The 18,307-nt window shown below is 41.1% G+C and overlaps 1 protein-coding gene across 3 annotated transcripts in view; it reads right to left on the bottom strand.

Moving 5' to 3' along the window:
- The window catches only part of COP1 (COP1 E3 ubiquitin ligase), a 125,197-nt gene that overhangs the window by 43,511 nt on the left and 63,379 nt on the right, over window positions 1–18,307 (bottom strand). For all 3 annotated transcript variants that reach the window (XM_082766614.1, XM_082766612.1, XM_082766613.1), the window contains 2 exons: window positions 16,818–16,899; window positions 10,152–10,268 (listed from right to left, as the gene is read on the bottom strand). In XM_082766614.1, the coding sequence (XP_082622740.1) occupies window positions 10,152–10,268; window positions 16,818–16,899 (199 nt within the window). The remainder of the gene's footprint in view (window positions 1–10,151; window positions 10,269–16,817; window positions 16,900–18,307) is intronic.

The raw sequence follows: 18,307 nt of genomic DNA, 5'->3' as shown, positions 1-18,307 counted from the left end.
AGATGTTATTTGGGCATTCAAGAAAGAATGGCAAGAAAGCCTCCCAGCCAAGGAAGCACTATAAAGAGAGATTCATTTCACTCAAAGCAATACCAGAATGGGCTAGGATCAGTACAGGCTTTGTCTTCTCTCCCTGAAAATGCTTGTGATAAACCAATGTGATAGTTTCCACTACATAAAGGACATGGATGCTCTGGGAAAATGAATGAAGACAATGCATTAAACATGGGAAATAACACAGACTTGAATTCAAGAGAACAAAAGCCCTGCAATGAAAATTAACACAAGAATTTTCTGAGGAAGAAATGAGATAAATATCGACAGTGAGCTGACATCAGCATCCTCTTTACAAACCATTTCCCTTACTGTAAGTGAAGAGATTAAAAATGGGTTTGATGCAGCTTGACGCTAAGAACCTCTGGCATACCAAACTGTGCAGAGCATTTTGCTGAAGAACGCACCACGCTGTTTTCCACTTGCAGCACGACAAATCACATGAGGAGAGAACACAGAAAACCATCTCACCCTAATGTCTCCTTGTTGGAAGATCATCACAGCACGGGCAAAGCCAACTGATATTTATTTTTCCTGCTCACACCTTCCCTTCAAGAGAACCAACAAAAAAAAGAAAAATCTACCCCAATACAGTCATTGTTACAGGCACAATTAAAACGTTTCCTGGATATAGCTTTGTATTTATAGCATTCTGTTACAGAACCAAAGTACTTGTAATTTCTGTAACTAAGTCAAAATTATCCATTTGACACATTTATTTTACCTCTTATTTTTATCTGAGTTCCCTTAGCAGTAAAAGAACATTTTTTCTCTGAATAACCATCTTCTTTTGCCCCAGGGGAATTTTGGCAATCTATTCGAGGAGCAACGCTCTGGTCTGCAGCAGTGAACTGGAACAAAGTCCTTATTTTGTATTTTGTGTGTGTGCTTGACATAATTTGGGATGCAGTACTTCATTCATGTTTGCTATCAGAGTTCTGTCTAGACAAGTGGTCTCAAACTCCATTGTTCAAGACTCCCAGGGAGCTCCTGCACACCCTGTCTTCATAGGTGTTACAAGCATTCAACATCCACCCAAAAAGGGACCAGAGGTTGAGAAAAGCATTCAAGAGATTTTTCCCTGTAGGTCAGAACTCCTTCATGTGCTCCTCCCTTACATCATGCTCTTAGAAGTATACAACATTAAGCAAGCTCTGTATGATTTATTTTGCTGGTGGCAAAACCTGAAAATATATTGTCAGTAAAGAAGGCACAGAACCAGTGATGTTACAAAGGAGACGAAAGATTTCAAAAGTAAAGGAAGGTATGCAGGTATTTGGGGATGACTGCATTCTGACAGCTCAATCTCATTTTCCCACACCGCGATACAGATGATTTTAGAAGGCAATCACCCATCGTATTTAGGGAACCCAACACAAATCCATCTCAGCTTTCCATGTAAATGAAGGCAGAGCACAGCTTTGAGAAGGAAATGCCTGATGGTGTTCTGTATGACTGACTGGATGATAAAAAAGCAGCATGGGAAACGCTCACCTCCATGAAAGCTGAATTCAAGAGAGCTGCAGTTGTATTCAACGCATCTGCTAGCCTCAGCTTCATCCCTGGCAAAACCAACAGCACAATAACCACTCTATCAAGGAAAGGCTCAGGAATGTGGAGGCAGGGGGTTACAGGTTAGCATTTGATATATTTTGCCAGAGCTCTACAGTAAAGACGATGCTTCAGCCAGTGATTTTAATCTCTTACAACACCAACTGCACCTTTTTTTTTTTTTTTTAATGTATATCAACACTAGCATTTCACTGAAGATCTATATCTCCCTCTACTGAACATAAGAAGGGAACAGCAGCCTTGATGGGAACTGCCAACTGGGTTTTTAACCTTCATATTCAACAGATTCCCTATGGTTTGAAGTTACAGATGACATTTGCCGGGGTATGGATAATGGTCTTCATGCACTGGGGACATTTTTTATTGACTTGTCAAAAGCTTTTGACACAGCAGCCCATAAAGCCTCCACTAAGTAACTTGCCTCATATTAAGGAGAGAAGGAGGAGACATAAAGCATTAGAGATCTTAATCAGTTGAGAAAAAGGGCTCAGATGGGAAGGGAAGCAAAACAGATTTCTCTAGAACTCCTTTGAAACTTTGACCTTTACGGTTTTAAAAAAACTATAAGAGACTTCTCACAGGAATAAGGGCTAGCTAGTTTGCATGCAATTCAAAGATTGGTTCCTACCAGATTGCTGGGGAAAAAAATCAGTACGGATAAGGCAGATGTACCAACGTTACAAAACTAATTTAGAGAACAGCAGTAACAACCTACAGCTTTTAGAAGAATTCATTCTTTAAGACTGATGAAGAAAAAGTGAGTATAACCTACTGTTCTCCATAACTATGAACACGTTTGACTATATCCGCTAATGCACGCGTATCAATGGCTAAAAATGAGTTTTACAACGCCTAGAATATGTGAAGAGGAGTCATTTTATAGTAAAAGGTGCCCCAACCCATGCTGTCTATACAGACTACATATCCTAAGATCTGAAACATCTCACATGAGCACCACGAGTCCTACTAGCACAGTGACTGCTGGATACATCCAAAGCCAGCAGCTCTAGATCCTGATTCTAGATATTTCCAGGACACGATGTTTGATCTCACTGCAAACCAGAGCACTGGCTACTGATTGACTCCAAGTACTGCAGGTCATGGAGCTGCGATGGAGGGGAGAGACAGCAGTTGGACTCCAAGACTGCGTGCTCCGAGATGAGTTCATGCAGATAAGGTAACCTAAGATGTTAAAAAAGATAGATATGAAAATAAACATCCTCCCTAAGTTTTTAGGAGTATCTCTATGAAGCAACAGCTTTATATTTTTTGTTGTATCAGTGAACATCATACAATAACCACTCAACAAGCTTCAGAGCAATCAAACTGGCTCTAGGGAATGTGCAGACTGCTGCCATGTGCCTTACAACAAGCAGCTGAGGACACAAGTTGGCCAAACTCTCAAAGCTGATGTTGGCCCAGTACTACGTTGTGCTTAAGTAGCCTGAGGAGACAAGCCTCCTGCTACCAGGTTCTGGAGACGGCCATTGATTCATCACCTAAACTGCTCTCAAAGCAGATTCCACTACTGTTGGAATAATGGATATAACAGATACTGTCCTGACCAGTAATATTGAAGTTTCAGATGAGAATGCTTCAACCAAAGCCCCACTAAAGATATGGTGGGGTATGCAGATGATGAAACAAGCATGGGAAGACTATAAGATGATACACAGGTATCCAATGTGGGAGAGAGGCAATCTGTGATCTAGCCAGGCAATGAAGTAAGCCATGTGAAGGGTTGCTGGATTTGTACATGCATCTACAGCCTTACTTGTTGTCATCAGCTTCAGTTACAAATGGCTATCAGTTCCTCTTTAGGGGAACTCTCAACCTAGCACAAGCATTTAAAAATTCTCTTCTTGAAAACCATGTGCAAAGCTTAGATGCTCAGATGCTACAAAATGAAGCCTTCTAGATGACAGGTCACACTGCATTTGCAGGTTACATGTTTTCCTATGCAGTGTAACAATTTTTTCCATACAAACTGGTGAAAAAGTAGTGTATGTTGTAAAGTAATCCTGCACTGTACCCAAATAAGATACTGGAATGGTTCATCTCTGCAGCAGCTTGAAAAGGAGGTACCACACTAATGCACTACAGAAGATCCATTCCAACAAGTAATTCCTTCCAATTGAGGTACTAGAAAAACTAACTTCACAAACTCCAGGTGTGAAATGGGTTAAACTACTAGGAACACAGCAGCAACCAGTAGCAAGAACAATTTGGCAGTTGGAGGAAAAGACGAATCTCAGAGTTGCCTATTCTGTTCCTGAATTTCAAGGCTCATTTCAATTTTAATTTGGATTTTGTAATGTTGAATAAATAACTTCTGCACCAGTCATAAGACAAAATGTTCAGGAAAAGAATATTTAAGCAAACAATTAGCACGCCTGTTTCTGCCACTGATAGATTTATCCTTTTCTCCAGAGAATCAAATGGAGCTTTGAGTTCATTTTATTTGTTCACTTGTTACTGAAGTGTGACAACCTCTAGGATAAAAGTTTGGTAACTCCCAGTAGGTCTCTAGAATGCAACTCACTCATTATTGCGAGCGCCTTATACAACAAATCAGAGATGACGTTTTCTGTGTACAGAATGTAAAAGCTTATATAACTTCATGAAGTTTCGTGAAATTCATGCACATATCTCCTGGATGCCTGCAAGCAGTTTCTTGTCCCCTCCTGACCTGCTGGGAAGCAGCCTCAGCACTAAGACACGCTGCAGCACAGCCTGAAGACTCAGGGACTCACCTGGCCTCAGATGGGCATGAACAGGCAAGCTGGTTTCACTGCAAACATCATCGGTTTCGGTAACACCGTGTGGCTGCAGTTCTTCTCCTTGTCACGCCAGAAGCAGCAGCAGACTGAGCTACCAAGCAAGTCTGATCCGAGTCAGAAAGTCTCTTCAAACATGCATCAGGGCAGCAGAAGGCAGGTTGATACTTCACTTTATATTGCATCCCAGCATCATTTTAAAATCAAACCTTCAAGACCTTGTTCTAAACTGAACAATGTCACTAAGCTCAGCACTTCCCCCAACACATGCACTGTCAGTACAGATATATGATTGTTACCACTGAAGGAATTTGTTGTTTTGGCAAAATGACCCTCAGCAGATTGAGCAGGTAGTGTAGGTGCTTTCAAAGGCTGCCACAACTGAAACACTTGCCATGGTTTCTGGAATGAGTTTAGCCCCCAAGACGTCCAGTGTGCACTTCTGAATCATGGACCTTGTCCTCTTCTTTCCTTGCCAACAACCTCAGAAATTAAGGACTAGAGCACACTTGCTGAATACCCACAAAAAAGGTAAGACACGCGAAGCCCAACAGACCTAACAGGCAAGTCCTTGACTGCTGCATGCCCTGCCAATTTCAGAAAGGCTCAATTTGGAAGTGTTGCTGTAAACTTCAGGGTTGGTCATGCTTCGAGGAAATGCCTGACCCTTGCCTGTGCATTTGAATACTGCACTCAATTCACGTGCTAAAGATAATGTTGTAGCTTAAGCTCAAAGAAGCTGTCCAACTCCACCCTAAACATGTCATATATTTGCACAAATGGACTCTTTCTGAGTCACTGTAGGTTTTCAACAGAGCGGAGTACTTACCCAGGAGAATCTATTAAGGTAGGACCTTGCTTTCAGCTGGAAAACATTAATTCACTTCCAAAAAGGCATACTGCCTTCTTGGTCATTAATATCACATCATTCTCCTAAGCTGAGTGACAAGGCAGGCAAGTCACCCAGATCTGAGGAAGCATGAAAGGCTAGCTCTACAGAGAGATATTTGGAAGAGAGAAATCACTGCTCCAGTTACTGCAGAAAAATCAATATTTCACTGGACAAGGATGGTCTCCAAAGCAGTCCTGCTTAGACACCGAGTATATTAGCAAAATTGAATGATGCTGATAAAGAAGCCACACGTGACCCTGAACTGTAAGTGCATCAGGGCTGTGCAGAGATTTTAAGGGGTGATGGAACAGTTGAAAATCAAAACAAAGCTGTTGACATAGCAACAGGAGCCCTTTTCATGTTGTACGCTGTGAAGCAGAATCATTAGTTTTGTGGCCTTTCAACAACAAATGGAAGGCTCCAGCGTTCAAAGCCAGAGTATGACGCTGCTCTGTAATGCTGTAGATGTTGCAAGATTTTTAAATAGCATGCAAAACCTTCTAGGCAAGGGCAAAAACCATCTTGGAAGACCAACCACATTCTTGGGAAGCGTTCTGGCACAGCAGCATTGTACAAGTAGGGAAATGAGGAGGAGAGACAGAATGGGCAAGAAATGCACGAACAGGAGAAAGGTAAAAGCCTCAGCACTACGGAGAGACTTCCCCAGTGCAGAGGGTCTCAAACTCTGAGGCTGTAATTTTAGGTAAGCATTAAAGTCAACATAAATCAGCACTGTCCTGTGTTTTCCCAGGTCAGGTCACCTGAACCCATGCTGTCAACGGTTTATGACAATGCAGTAAGACCTGACCATGGTTAAAACTCACTCAACAAAACCATTAATCTCTGAATATGTCATAGCTGTTCTGCTGCACCTCTCCATCTACCTGTACTGCTTCCACTTGTTTGTAGAACTCTTGGAGAGCAGGCGCTCTCTGTCTCACATCTGTGCGGCACTGAGGAGTCCCCCTCACCCCCAAACCAACCTACCAGATTTGTGGGTCCCACAGGGAAAAAAAAAAATAGCATTCAAGAAGATGCCTCCAGTGTAAGAACTTTGGAATCTGAAGTTTTGATGATCTGATCTCCTAATATATGGGAAATAAAAGGTCAGTGGTAGCTGCTGACAGTATCACAGCACGCCACGATAAAGCATTGCTACTACAAAGAGCTATGCTTAGCTCATCGAGTTCGCAGACAGTCTGATCTCACCCGGGCTGCACAACTTGGCCATTCAAGCTGCAAACTGCATGTATTCGCAGCCTTTTTTTTTTTTTTTTTTTTTTTTAAGAAGGGAAACAGTACTGCTAGAAAATATATAGGTTGAGGGCATCAGTGCTGTTGCTGAGGCAGAACAATAACAACTTTGGTCATGATTTATATAGCTAATTTCAGGATAAAGCCCTATCTATTTTTAAAAAGAAAAGACCACAAAATTACCTGATTTTGTATTCGGCAGTGATTACAGTTTATACTGCACAATGTTTCAACTCAGTAAGCATGCAAATAGAATATTTTATTGAAGTAACAGACAAAAGGGATCTTTTCTTCTTTATATGCCCTCTCCACTGCAACAGATTTTATCAGGTTGCAGTCAGATGTGATAGCTTTCTTCTAACCTGAAGTGCCTGTCGAATTTTAGGAGAATTATTTCCTAAACCAAATATTCATTTCTCTCCTTTTTAGGCTCCTCTTCCACTTTATTGCTCATTTGTTCTGTTTTAAGTCACAAAAATGATCTTTTGGTCATCTAAAAGCTTTCAGAGCAAAGAGCCCAGAGAAGAAACATCCATCACTAATATTAGATGGTAATCCTGGGATTTGCTTCTATAGTAGCAGCTAAGCACAGTTTTCCATGCATTGAACTCGAAGCCCACCCAGTACTTCATGCTAAAGGAGCATTCCCCACACAGAAGCATAGTGTTATCACTTTTGACCACAGCTGTATCTAAACCAGAGCCCCACAGCGACTGAAGCAGAGGCTTCAACCAAGAAACCCACAGCTACAAGAGATTTCAGTTCCAACCCACATCAAGCCCTTCTCAGGAGATTTTGTTTAAGACTGACACTTCATCTTCTCCTGCTGTTGCTAAGGGCAGGGACCTGCCCAGGAACTCAGCATGGGGAAATGGATGACCATTTCAACAGGCTGCTGCATCAGCTCACCTAACTGGTACCACGTGTTGGTAGACCTTCTGAAATTTTGGGGAAATATGAAGATAAAGGGAATTCTTCCAAAACTGGAGCAAGTCTGGAAGTACAAAGCTACCTCCGCATATTTTACCCAAGCGCAACTGTATGGCAACGCTGACAGAAGTCAGCCAAGAGTCAACATTTTACTAACAAATGAGAAGGAATCCATAAACTGAGACAAGGTAGAAAGAATCTTAAGATAATCATCCTGTTTTTATGGATAACACAAGGGGGGAACCACCACAGAGACTCAAGGAGAAAGCTAGTCTAGTTGAAGCATCTGATTATGAAGACTGACTTCAAAGAGGCATCCTGAATAGATGGACACTAGTGGGCATGATGCCTTTGTCAAGGGCAGAGCAGAACATTTCATTAATCAAGATGTAAAAGAACAAGGCCTTACAAAAAGGGATCACAGCTATATGGAAAGTTGAAGTTCCATCAAATCAACGAATACAAGTATACACAGGAGCAGTACTGCTGCTTAAAGACTGCACAAAACTCTGCTGTGAGCACAGTGTTAGTAAGTCTCGGCTCCTTTATCACTGGATAAAGCACTGAGAAAGTAGTTGACATTCTCAGAACTGGAACTTCAATGAGCAAGCCCTGGCAAAGACGAGCCAGCTTTCTAAAACTGCCCCTTATAGTGGTCAATGAATTAGTGTCTTGTACTGCTCATCTTTATTCCTACAGAGGGAAACAGGAACCTCCAAATTCATGTGTCCAAAGTGTGTGCATTAATACTGCTTAAAGAAAACAGCTTTTACTCTTCCTTTATGAAGATTAGAGCTCACATGACAAATCACACTATTTACAAGTTATATCACTTCTTTCCATAGACTGAATGAATTTAGTAAACATGATCATTTGGAACTCTTGGAGGAGAAAAAAATCCGTCTCTGCCATAACACATTAAACAGGACAGTGCCTACTTTCATATTCTACACAGAACAAAATAAACTTTTTGCCCTCGATTTTTCAGTTCAAAAATAAAACCACCTTTTAAGACCCCAGGATTTTTAATTTCACATATTTTTTCACGTGTTTATGGCTGAAAGATCAATTACAATTCCTTTGTGGAAAATCATTCCCATCAGTTCAATTACTCCATGTAATTGTTTCAGCAATCATAGTTAAATATCCATTTTAATTTTTATTTAAAAACTTAATTACCAAGCATCAAGCAGATGTAAACACTTTAAAATTTTATCTGCTGTCTCCCTCCATGTTCTTCCCCAGTGCAAGTACCATTTTACCATCAGCGTTCTCTAAATCTCAAAAACACACGTGTAGTCATCTAAAACTTCCAACTAACCCATGGCACTCATTAATGCCTCTTTCCCAAAATAACTTGAAGACAAGACCATTGTGGTTCATCAGGCACAAGCATGGCCTGATGGATAGACACTCTGCTTTCATCTTATGTGCCCTACAGCTCCAAAAATCTTCACAGATTTATCTGTGCCTTGTCTCCCCTCTGCCTTTCAGGTGGAAAGGAATCCCAGTTACTGATTTATCAGGAAGAATTCTTTATTGTGGTGCTATTACATATCTATTTTAATCAGCAGCTGATTCATTTGGAGCTGGTGCTCTCATCTTTCCCTAGAGCCTCTCACAGATAGTCCCTTTCATTCAAATGCTGCTAGTAGGTATTGTAATTCAATTCTATTCTTGCATGTAATTCACTAACCTTCAGCGAGATGCCTGTCAAGCAAGTCAATATTTTACACTCCAACTTGAATCCATTTTTGCAGTGTATCAAAATGCAAATTTATTTTTTCTCTTCTAAGAGTCAAAATTTAAGTAGAACCAGACTGGAAATTGGAACATCTAAATGAAATGGCAAATCAGTGGTTGCAAGAATGTGATCAACATATCTCCCGAAGTCCAGAGATAGCTAGTGCCATCAGAACATCTAGTTACAAGCACATTAAAACTCCCCAAGGAGAAAGGAAATGCAGAGTTGGTTAAACATTTATAATAGGTACCTCTGAGTTTCAGTTGCTGCACGCATAGCACGACACAGTTTCCTCCCAAAGTGATATCTGCTCTGCTTTCAAGTCTTTGTATTATTACCAAAACCTATTTAACCTAAGTGAATAGAAGTCTCACCATGCCTTTCCCATTGACTACTTTAAAAAAAAAACACCACACAACATTAACAGAGATGCTTTGCCCAACATAGAAAACAGCCATCCACAGGGACTACAGTTGCAGCTATGGGAAACAAGTACAGCCAATCTTTTACAGCATGCCTCAGGTAAAACCAGTTAAAATTCCCAGTATGGCTTTGTAGCTTTCATAAGCAATGCTATAAATCAGGAAGAACAACTACCATGTTAACATATTAACCTAGCTTCCAGGCTCACAAACCTGAGATTTGCCTGGTAACCTTAGTTACCCCAATAAATACGCTCTGACTTGCTTTTGTGAGTTTTTATCTCTGATGGACACCCAAATTAAGAAGTTGGACTGCAGAACAGAGTTGACACTTGAGTATCATTGATGCCTTCTGGGTGACTGCACGCTTGAAGTCCTACTCAGAGGCATTTTAACTGCAAAGACACCTCAGTTCTGGGTACAGCAGCCAACCTCAAGTCTCCTGAAGAAGCAGCTTAAAGCAAAGAAGAAACAGCATTTCTTTCTCAGAAGACCCTTTTACCTACCTGCACAGCCAAAAGCTAGGTGATACCTAGAAGAGGGGCTGAATTTCACACAGCACACATTCGCCTTGGCCTCGATGCTTGCTACTGAATTGTCCAAGTTGGTAGACCACAGCTTCACTAGAGAAACAAAAAGAGAGAAACAAATAAGCAAAAAACAAACTTTATCTGAAAGGTGTAAAACATAGTTCCTTTATACGTAAGATTTTCATGTATAAGATTCTGAACAACCTCAGTTACCAAGATGCTAATGATCAGAAAAGGTCAGATTGCAACCAATGGCTAGTGAGCCTGAGAACACTCTCCGGTACGTACACATCAGCATCTCCCGTGAGTATGGAGAAGGTCCACATCCCACACAGCTGAGGGCTTCTTCAGAGCAGGTGACTCAATACATGTTATAATCTTAACATTTAAGACTAGAGGACTACAGATTCATATAATCAAGAGCAGGAAGACTTATGCCCTTTTTGTTCCTTGTTTCCTAGCCTGGCTGTACAGAAGAACTCCATGCTCCAAAGCAGAATTGCTTTGCACAGAATAAATACACCTAATTGTATGCTTAAGCACAGCAAGTAAGAACAACTTGTTTTATTCTCAAGGAACTGGCACAGACAGAAAAGAAATCAGTATGCTAGCTTCCTATGATGATATATTTCCTTAGTACAAAGGACTCTACTGTTTTGTGAGACTACTGTGTGAACATTGATTTAACCACATCATACGGAGTGAGCTCTTCCCCTGTGTACTGGCTTCAGGGCTTCCCAGGAAAACCAACAGAAAATACCACAGGCTTTTCAAAATTTAGCTTTCCCCTCCCTCCACAAAAATTTTGAGCATCATTTAACCTTAAAGATGAAGACTGTTAGGTGCTCCCCACATAATGCACCTTATTTTTAAAAGGTGCAGGTGAAACGCTGCCCTCAGTCTGGGCAAAGGGAGCAGCACACTGGCATCAACAGGGTCTGCTACAAAGACTTCAATCAGACAAACATTATCCCTTCCCCCTCTTCTCGATGAGGGGGTTGTGTAACATTTGAGTGTCATGAACAGCGTGCTGAGGAGTAGGCAGAGCAAGATAGAGGCTAGAGCTAAGGACTGAACATGCAGGAGCTACCCAAAGGCTTAATCCTTTAAACAGCTCCAAGAACTGCTTGGGCTTCTTCAGATCTGTAGCCAATGGGTCCTCTGCCACCTTTTGAGGGAAAGCTCACTTTGGAGGTAAAGGAGTGAGCAAAAATGGCAAAAAGGACCAGGAATAGTTTCCCCAGTGTTTATTACCTCAATAACAAATGAGGTAATAAGTAGCCTGACTGCACGTCCTCCCACCCTTAGAGTGCTCCTCTATGCCTCCTCTCGGCCATTCGTTCCCTGGAGCTTTGAAGGAGAAGCAAGACTTCCACATGGATTACTCAAACATGTTTTAGACAAGGTTTTACACAAGGAAAGGGAGGAACATTGGCAGGTTCATTCTAAGGCACCTTTTTTTTTTTTTTTTTTTTTTAAGTAGTACTGCCAGCAACAGAACACAACAAGACTGTGCTGTTTCTGACCATACGTAGGAGAATGGCTTCAAGAATGAAGGAAATACACGACTGCTCAGAGTGCACCACTCAAGCTTTTTAAAATACAGCCCTGTTGGCATCTGACAGCTGCCTGGAACCATTATAAAGCTGCACACAGATACCAGAAACAAACACTGATGCATGCTGTATTTGCATATAACTATTATGTAAAATTCAATGAAAACATCCCCCAACCTGTTGCTGGATTTTCAGAAATAAATCCATCCTTATTTACCTGAGCTATAATAAAGCTCTAGCTACGTTTCTAAATGAAACAAACAGCCTTACAAGCATAGCTTAAGATGCTCTCTGCTCCCAAGTGAGACTGGATGATATACCTCCCCAGTGTGTTTCTGCTGGGGGGGGGGAGGGAAGGGCAGCAGAGAAATATAGAGCCAGGAAAAAGATAATTTGGCACAGTAGCAAAACATCAGTATTTTGCTTTAATGAACAGAGATGTTCAGTCTAAGTTGCAGTGGCAGTAGAGGACAACACATTTAGGAAAGTGACAGCATAGGGAGCAAATAAGGTTGTGATTAGAGGATGCTGGCAGACAATACTGCTTAAACCTGAGGTGTGCAGGGAGGTTAAATGTTCTCACCATCCAGAGCAATGTTCTGCCCAAACCTAGGACTGAAAACACACACTTGCCTTGGAGCCTTCTATCTACTTATCGATACTTAAAGCTCTGTCCAAAGCGGACAAGTCTCTTCTTGACACCACCTCTCCTCTACTAAACAAATGGCCGTTGGGTCTCAGTTCTGTGGCAGAAGCTAATTGAGGGCTACGCTGCAACTTGGCTCATTTTTGGTTCAAGTCTTCAGGTCATAAGCTCAGCCATTTACCCTGGTGAAGAGACGACCTGTGTGTTCAAAGCCACCATAATATTCGTTACCACTGACAGACACAGATTAGAGTCTGCAGCAATTTCTGTGATCTAACTGCTGTGGGATACGCTAAGCTCCAATTATATCTTAGTCAGTGCCATTAAAAAGGATATATGCGACATCTAACAACGCATAATGAAACTTGTCAAGTTTTACCTGGAACTGTCCATTATTTTTGCAAAAAGAACTGACAGGTTAATAAAGCATAATTCATAAGGGTAGAGTTTATTTGCTGTAGCTTTCAACAATTTTGCTGAGGTCGAGGCAGTAATTATACAACACACAGATGTCTTTAACACTTAGAATTGTGTAAATGAGGCAAACAACCATCTGAGATTGACTATTTCTAAAACACATGTTCCCAAAGTGTATGTCTCCTAGTATTGCTGTTACTGACAGATACACCTCTGTGGCCAAGTGTCCCTTCACCAAAAAAATAAGATGCTGCCTCTTAAAAAAAAAAAACACAAAAAAACTCCCCCCCTTTAAAAAGTGTCAGTCTTTTCAATATTCTTTTTATTGGGTTGGAGCTTTACACCAAGCGTGTCAGTTTATAAATTCATCTTCCATAGCTCAGTTCTGTGTCCCAGCACCGACAGAGATGTAATGCCTGCACTGCAGTAGCCGAAGGGGTCGATGTACCCAGCTGCCACGCTGAAGGTAAGAGCAGGAGCACGGTGTAAACTCAGGACTGTTAGCAGGCAACGACTTCACAGCATCCCTCATTGTTCACACAAAGCATAAGTCAGTCAGTCAGGTATCTTGGTTGCCACTTTAACCATCAGCATTATCTTGACCTTTTGAGGCACTCCCTGTTGAATACGACCCTTAAATCTCCAAGAAATTATTGAACTGCTATTAGCCACGAAAATGAACAGACAAAGTTCAGCCTGATATTTTAAGAGCAGTTAAAGCAGCAGAAGCTGAAGGAGCTAGCTACCTTTGAAAATGAAGCACCAACGCTCTGAACATCCTCAAAGCTGGGGTGCAAACCCTGACATGCAGCTCCCAGCAATGCTGCACTCTTTCACGAAGCCAGCTCAGCAACCAAATTCATGGGTACTGTGAAAAATAGGTGCCGGTAATGCAGCTGTGGTCTCATTTACCAAGGCTGCACAGAAATAGTTCTCCCTTTTTGCAATGCAATAGTTACCTGCATTCCTCCTTGCCACGAGTCAAGGAAAAGTAACCTCCCACTGCAGCTCTGAGCCTTCAGGTGCTCCTGTTCTGCTCCACCTCTCCATTTTGTGCTGGTAAGAGTGAAGGGACTACAGCTAACAAGTGACATAAAACCAGGACTCTTCCTTTAGTTTCTCAAAGTTGCCTGCATTTCCATGTGTTTCGGAGAGCTTCAAAGACATCAGAAGAAAGAATAGGTGCTTGACTGCTCCAGAATTGGTCACTACCCTAGGGGAGGTTGAAATTCTACCCACAGGGCATTAGGTAATATCTTGCCCTCACTGTCTTGTGTCCTAACTTCACCCCAACCAGCAAACTGCATTCCTGGTCTGGAACAGAGAGCAATACTGGATTAGGAAACAGCTGCAAGTCTGCACTGGCTCCAGCACTACCCCAACCCTTTGATACTGATTGTATGCCTTCACAGAACTAAACCTTCTCCGCTGAAATAGCACAGCTTCACCTTTTCCTCCTTATGGGAGGAATCATTTTTCCTGCCATTACCAGAAACATATAAGAACTGAAATTAAGACCACGCACTTTCCCCAAACTGCTCATAGCACAAGTAAACATTTTAATTTTGCTCACTGCTGTCTCATGGGCTTACACTTTGGATCTCCAGGGACATACTCGACTACCTTTGCCCCTTTAAAAGGGAAGGGGGTGACAACCATAGATAAAAATGAGGTTTTCATGCATGCAGTTATTCCAAATACAATAATGCTTCTATGCTCTCATTATCTGCTATTAAAGTACCTTTCACAAATAAACATCCCGGATCATCTTCAACTAATGAACATGATGCAGGACCCAAGAATACCCAAGGATGTTGTTTCCAACTATATCAGAAGCATTTTATCCCTTGTGATACTCTGTTCATCAGCACCCCCTTTGCTGTGTATGAGCCATGGCAGAGCCTGTTCTGAAGCCCTGATGATAGGATTATTAATCTAAAAGCTCCTTTCCCAATACATGTCTACTGAGCACACCGAGTGCTTTAAAAATTAGCCTCTAACTTGAAAAGACTGAGAAAAGACAAGCAGATACGCAGGCATGCAGGAAGAACTGGCAAGGCTGTCACTTTTTTGCTGGCTTGTCCTGATCACTTGACAAGAAAATTTTATGCCCATGCTTTCCAGGGAAGCATGAAGAGATTAGCTCCAATTGCTCTGGTCACACCAGTATCTATCAACACTGAAATTTCTTGTTAGAAAGCCCAGTGCAGCAGCCTCATACAAGCAGAGAAGTAAAAGAACAGGAAGGTTACACAGCTCTTATATTTCCCACCAGACACTGTACCTGGCCAAACATGTCCTTAATGCATATTCAGAGCTGGCCAGAACAAAATTGAGCACTCATTAAGGTAAGCAAACAGATTAAAAAATATAAGTTAGGCAGACTTATAAGTTCAGACAACTTATAAATGTGAGGAAAAAGTAGCACTTAACTCTTTCAGTATGATGACTGAGATGGAAGTTGGACTCCAGAGTCAGTTTGATTTGGGTGTTTGCTGCTGTTGCTCTGTACCTTAAAGACTTAAAAGCTGTGCTTATTTCAAACACTCACAGAACTCCATTTGTCTCCAGTTGCTTATTATGTATGCAAATCACAGGCAAACCGTGGTAGGAGCAAAGGATAAAATGTTCTAGGCCAATTCTGCTCACCAAAACCCCGGTGTACCTTCAAAAGACCTTCATGGATTGAAGTGTGAGTTATGTCGATTTGCAAACGCTGCTACAGTCATTTTTAAGGAAATACTACACTTTTAGAAACTATTACTGAAAAAGTGAACTGTTAAACTAGAGACAAGAGCTCTGCTTGCAGCTGGCTTTGCAGGACAACTTGTTAACATGCTAATAAGTGTGTGTCTACCTGGAAGATAAGCTTTTTCAAATGCATAGCATGAGGGGGGGAGCAGAGCGATGGAAAGGCTGATAATTTACAAGGTGAATGTTCACTCACTGTATTTAAGCACAGAGAAAACTCTCCACTTCAACCAGAAGGAGGCAAGTGTATCAAAAACATCTAAAAAGCACCTTAAATATAAAATAATCATTAAAGCAACGCTGTAAATGAAATTACCAATGACATGAAGAATGTCAAATGTATTTGAAGAATACTAATGCAGTTTTCTTTTGAAACAGAATTTAAAAGCATTCTGCACAAGAAAGGTTTTCAAGGTTTAATGGATATATAAAATTTATCATTTCAAAGCAGACCATGAACAGCTCTGTCCAGAGCTGTATTAAACCATCTAGGAGAGCTCATCCCCAAGGACTATGAAAGGGACTCTACAGCTCCTGCTGCTTAATAACTAAATTTGATCTTGTAAACACATTACAGATGAAATCTTGTTCATTAGGGATGAAGAACGTTACGTATTCTTCAGTGCTGTCTTTATTAGTTTCCTACAGCTTCTTAGGAAAGGAAGATTTTCCTACCAGTATGTTGGGAAAAGGCTCCTTTAAAGGATCTCCAAAAGCCCTTCGACAAATGGGCCCTGGAGCACAGAAGTTGAGAGCTTGTCCCAGCGCTCCCATTCAGTCCACGGCCCAGCTCCATTAAACTCTTAGAAACACCCTGCACGTCATGAAATCAAGAGGCTTCCTACCACGCACAATCTTTAACATTGAGAAATACAGGTAAAAAGATGCCTTCTGCTGTTTAACTTCTGCTTTTTCACCGAAAACTGAATTTGTGAAATACAAATACACGCTGCTCTTTTAAAAGGCCCCAAGGCTTTAACTCAACAAGCTTAACTAATGTTAAAACACATTTTGCTTTGTTTAGTGATTTGGAAAATGCTAGAGAGCATACTACCTGAGAATTGTGAACATCATACCAAGAAATCTTAATCCAAACAAAGCCTCTCTTTCTCTAAGTTCTGAACAGTTTGGGAATATCTTGACACATTACCACATCAAGTACAATATCGAAGGCAGCTGAGGAATCAGCTACTTGAAATATCACATTTTTATGCCTCAAAGGGAATACACAAAGCACAAGCCTTCTGCACAGAGATGGGGAAAAAAAAATACCTTTTGCATCATCAGAGCCTGAAGCCAATAGTTTTGGGTCCATCAAGTTAAAGTCAACACTCCAGCACCTTTTTTCATGTTCCTGTTTAGAGAAAAAAAATATTGCATGGTAGTGAGTTGTAATCTGATAAAATAGTAAAAGAAAAATGCATGCTGTTTGGTATAAATCATCAGGAGATTCCTGGCCAGAAAACTTTAGTATATTTAGCAGTTTCTCAAGAAAAGCCTTTTCTCCCAGACAGACCAATGCTTGTATGGCATGCCAGACATGCCATGAAAGAAAACAACAGCAGAACAGCAATTTTGAAAGCTAAAACCAGTTTTTATTTTTGTTTATTTTTACTTTTGTTTTTAAATCTTGAAGCAATATTGAGTTCAGGAAATAAACGTTAAAGATCTGTTTTCCCAGCACAGTTTAGCTGCTGTTCCATTGCGTGCTGCCAATTATTGTAGTAGAACACAGCTATATCTCCTTATAATGATTAAGATGCATGTTCATAAGCCATTCCAAACACCTCTTCTCTGGAAGTCCTGGAAATCCTTACCTTCCTATTCAATTGGGAAACAAAACTTCTGGTGTCTAATCCTGTTTTTCCAAATGCATACTTATAAGCCTACTCCTCCCCAAAACACAAAAGAGCTGTATCTGCTATGCTGGCATATCCCACGTGGAAGCAAACCACTGCATTGAATAAACCTTCGTACAGGCCAGCAAGACAATAACATGAAAAGCTCACCAGGATAAAGTCACTAAAGGATTTCTAATACATGTGAAGCAGATGTCACTGTGTATGCCTTTAACTATGTAAATCCAAATACAAAAAATTCCAGTGATCTGATAAAGAAGCAAAATTAGTTTGTTTTAACACAAGCAACAGCTGGTCCCATCCAGGCTCATTATTCAGTCTTAAAGAAATGCAAAAGGCATTTGTGAGGAAAACAGACAAGATTTTGTCCAGTATAATTTGTTTTTAATTGAGATACACAGAGGATTAATGAAAACAAGCATTATAAATGGCTAAAACACAACAAAAGAATAAACAAAGCCTTAAGTAGGAATTAAAACTTAATTGAACTGTCAAGAAAGGAGAACTGAAGGCTAGCCTGCAGTTCATTGCCACTGACCACTTTCAATGCAGTATTCTACCTATGGAAGACCCTGCAGCACTTCCAACCTCTCCCTGAATGGGCTGTCTTTTCTTCCAGCAGCCTCCTTGGTCTGATCACAAGGCCTCACTGCTGAGCTCAGTCCACTTCTGCGCACGCACTGCTCTGCTGAGCACAGAACTCCATCAGGAAGCCTTCTGCCTACTGGTCCCTTCTGCCAGACTTACCAGTTGCACCTGCATCTTGCTCTTCTGCTTTACAAGCACCTGCAACAGCAAATCACTGCAGGATTTTACAGAAGGCTTTTGACAAAGACAGACATGGAACAGGTACAGAGAGAGAAAAAGAGAGGTTTCTAAAGAAATGCAAGACAGAAGTTCAAG

The sequence above is a fragment of the Aythya marila genome (assembly GCF_965140915.1).
Source record: "Aythya marila genome assembly, chromosome: 8".
NCBI classification, from domain to species: domain Eukaryota; kingdom Metazoa; phylum Chordata; class Aves; order Anseriformes; family Anatidae; genus Aythya; species Aythya marila.
The sequence above is the reverse complement of the archived record's forward strand: the minus strand, read 5'-3'. Positions and strand labels throughout refer to the sequence as shown.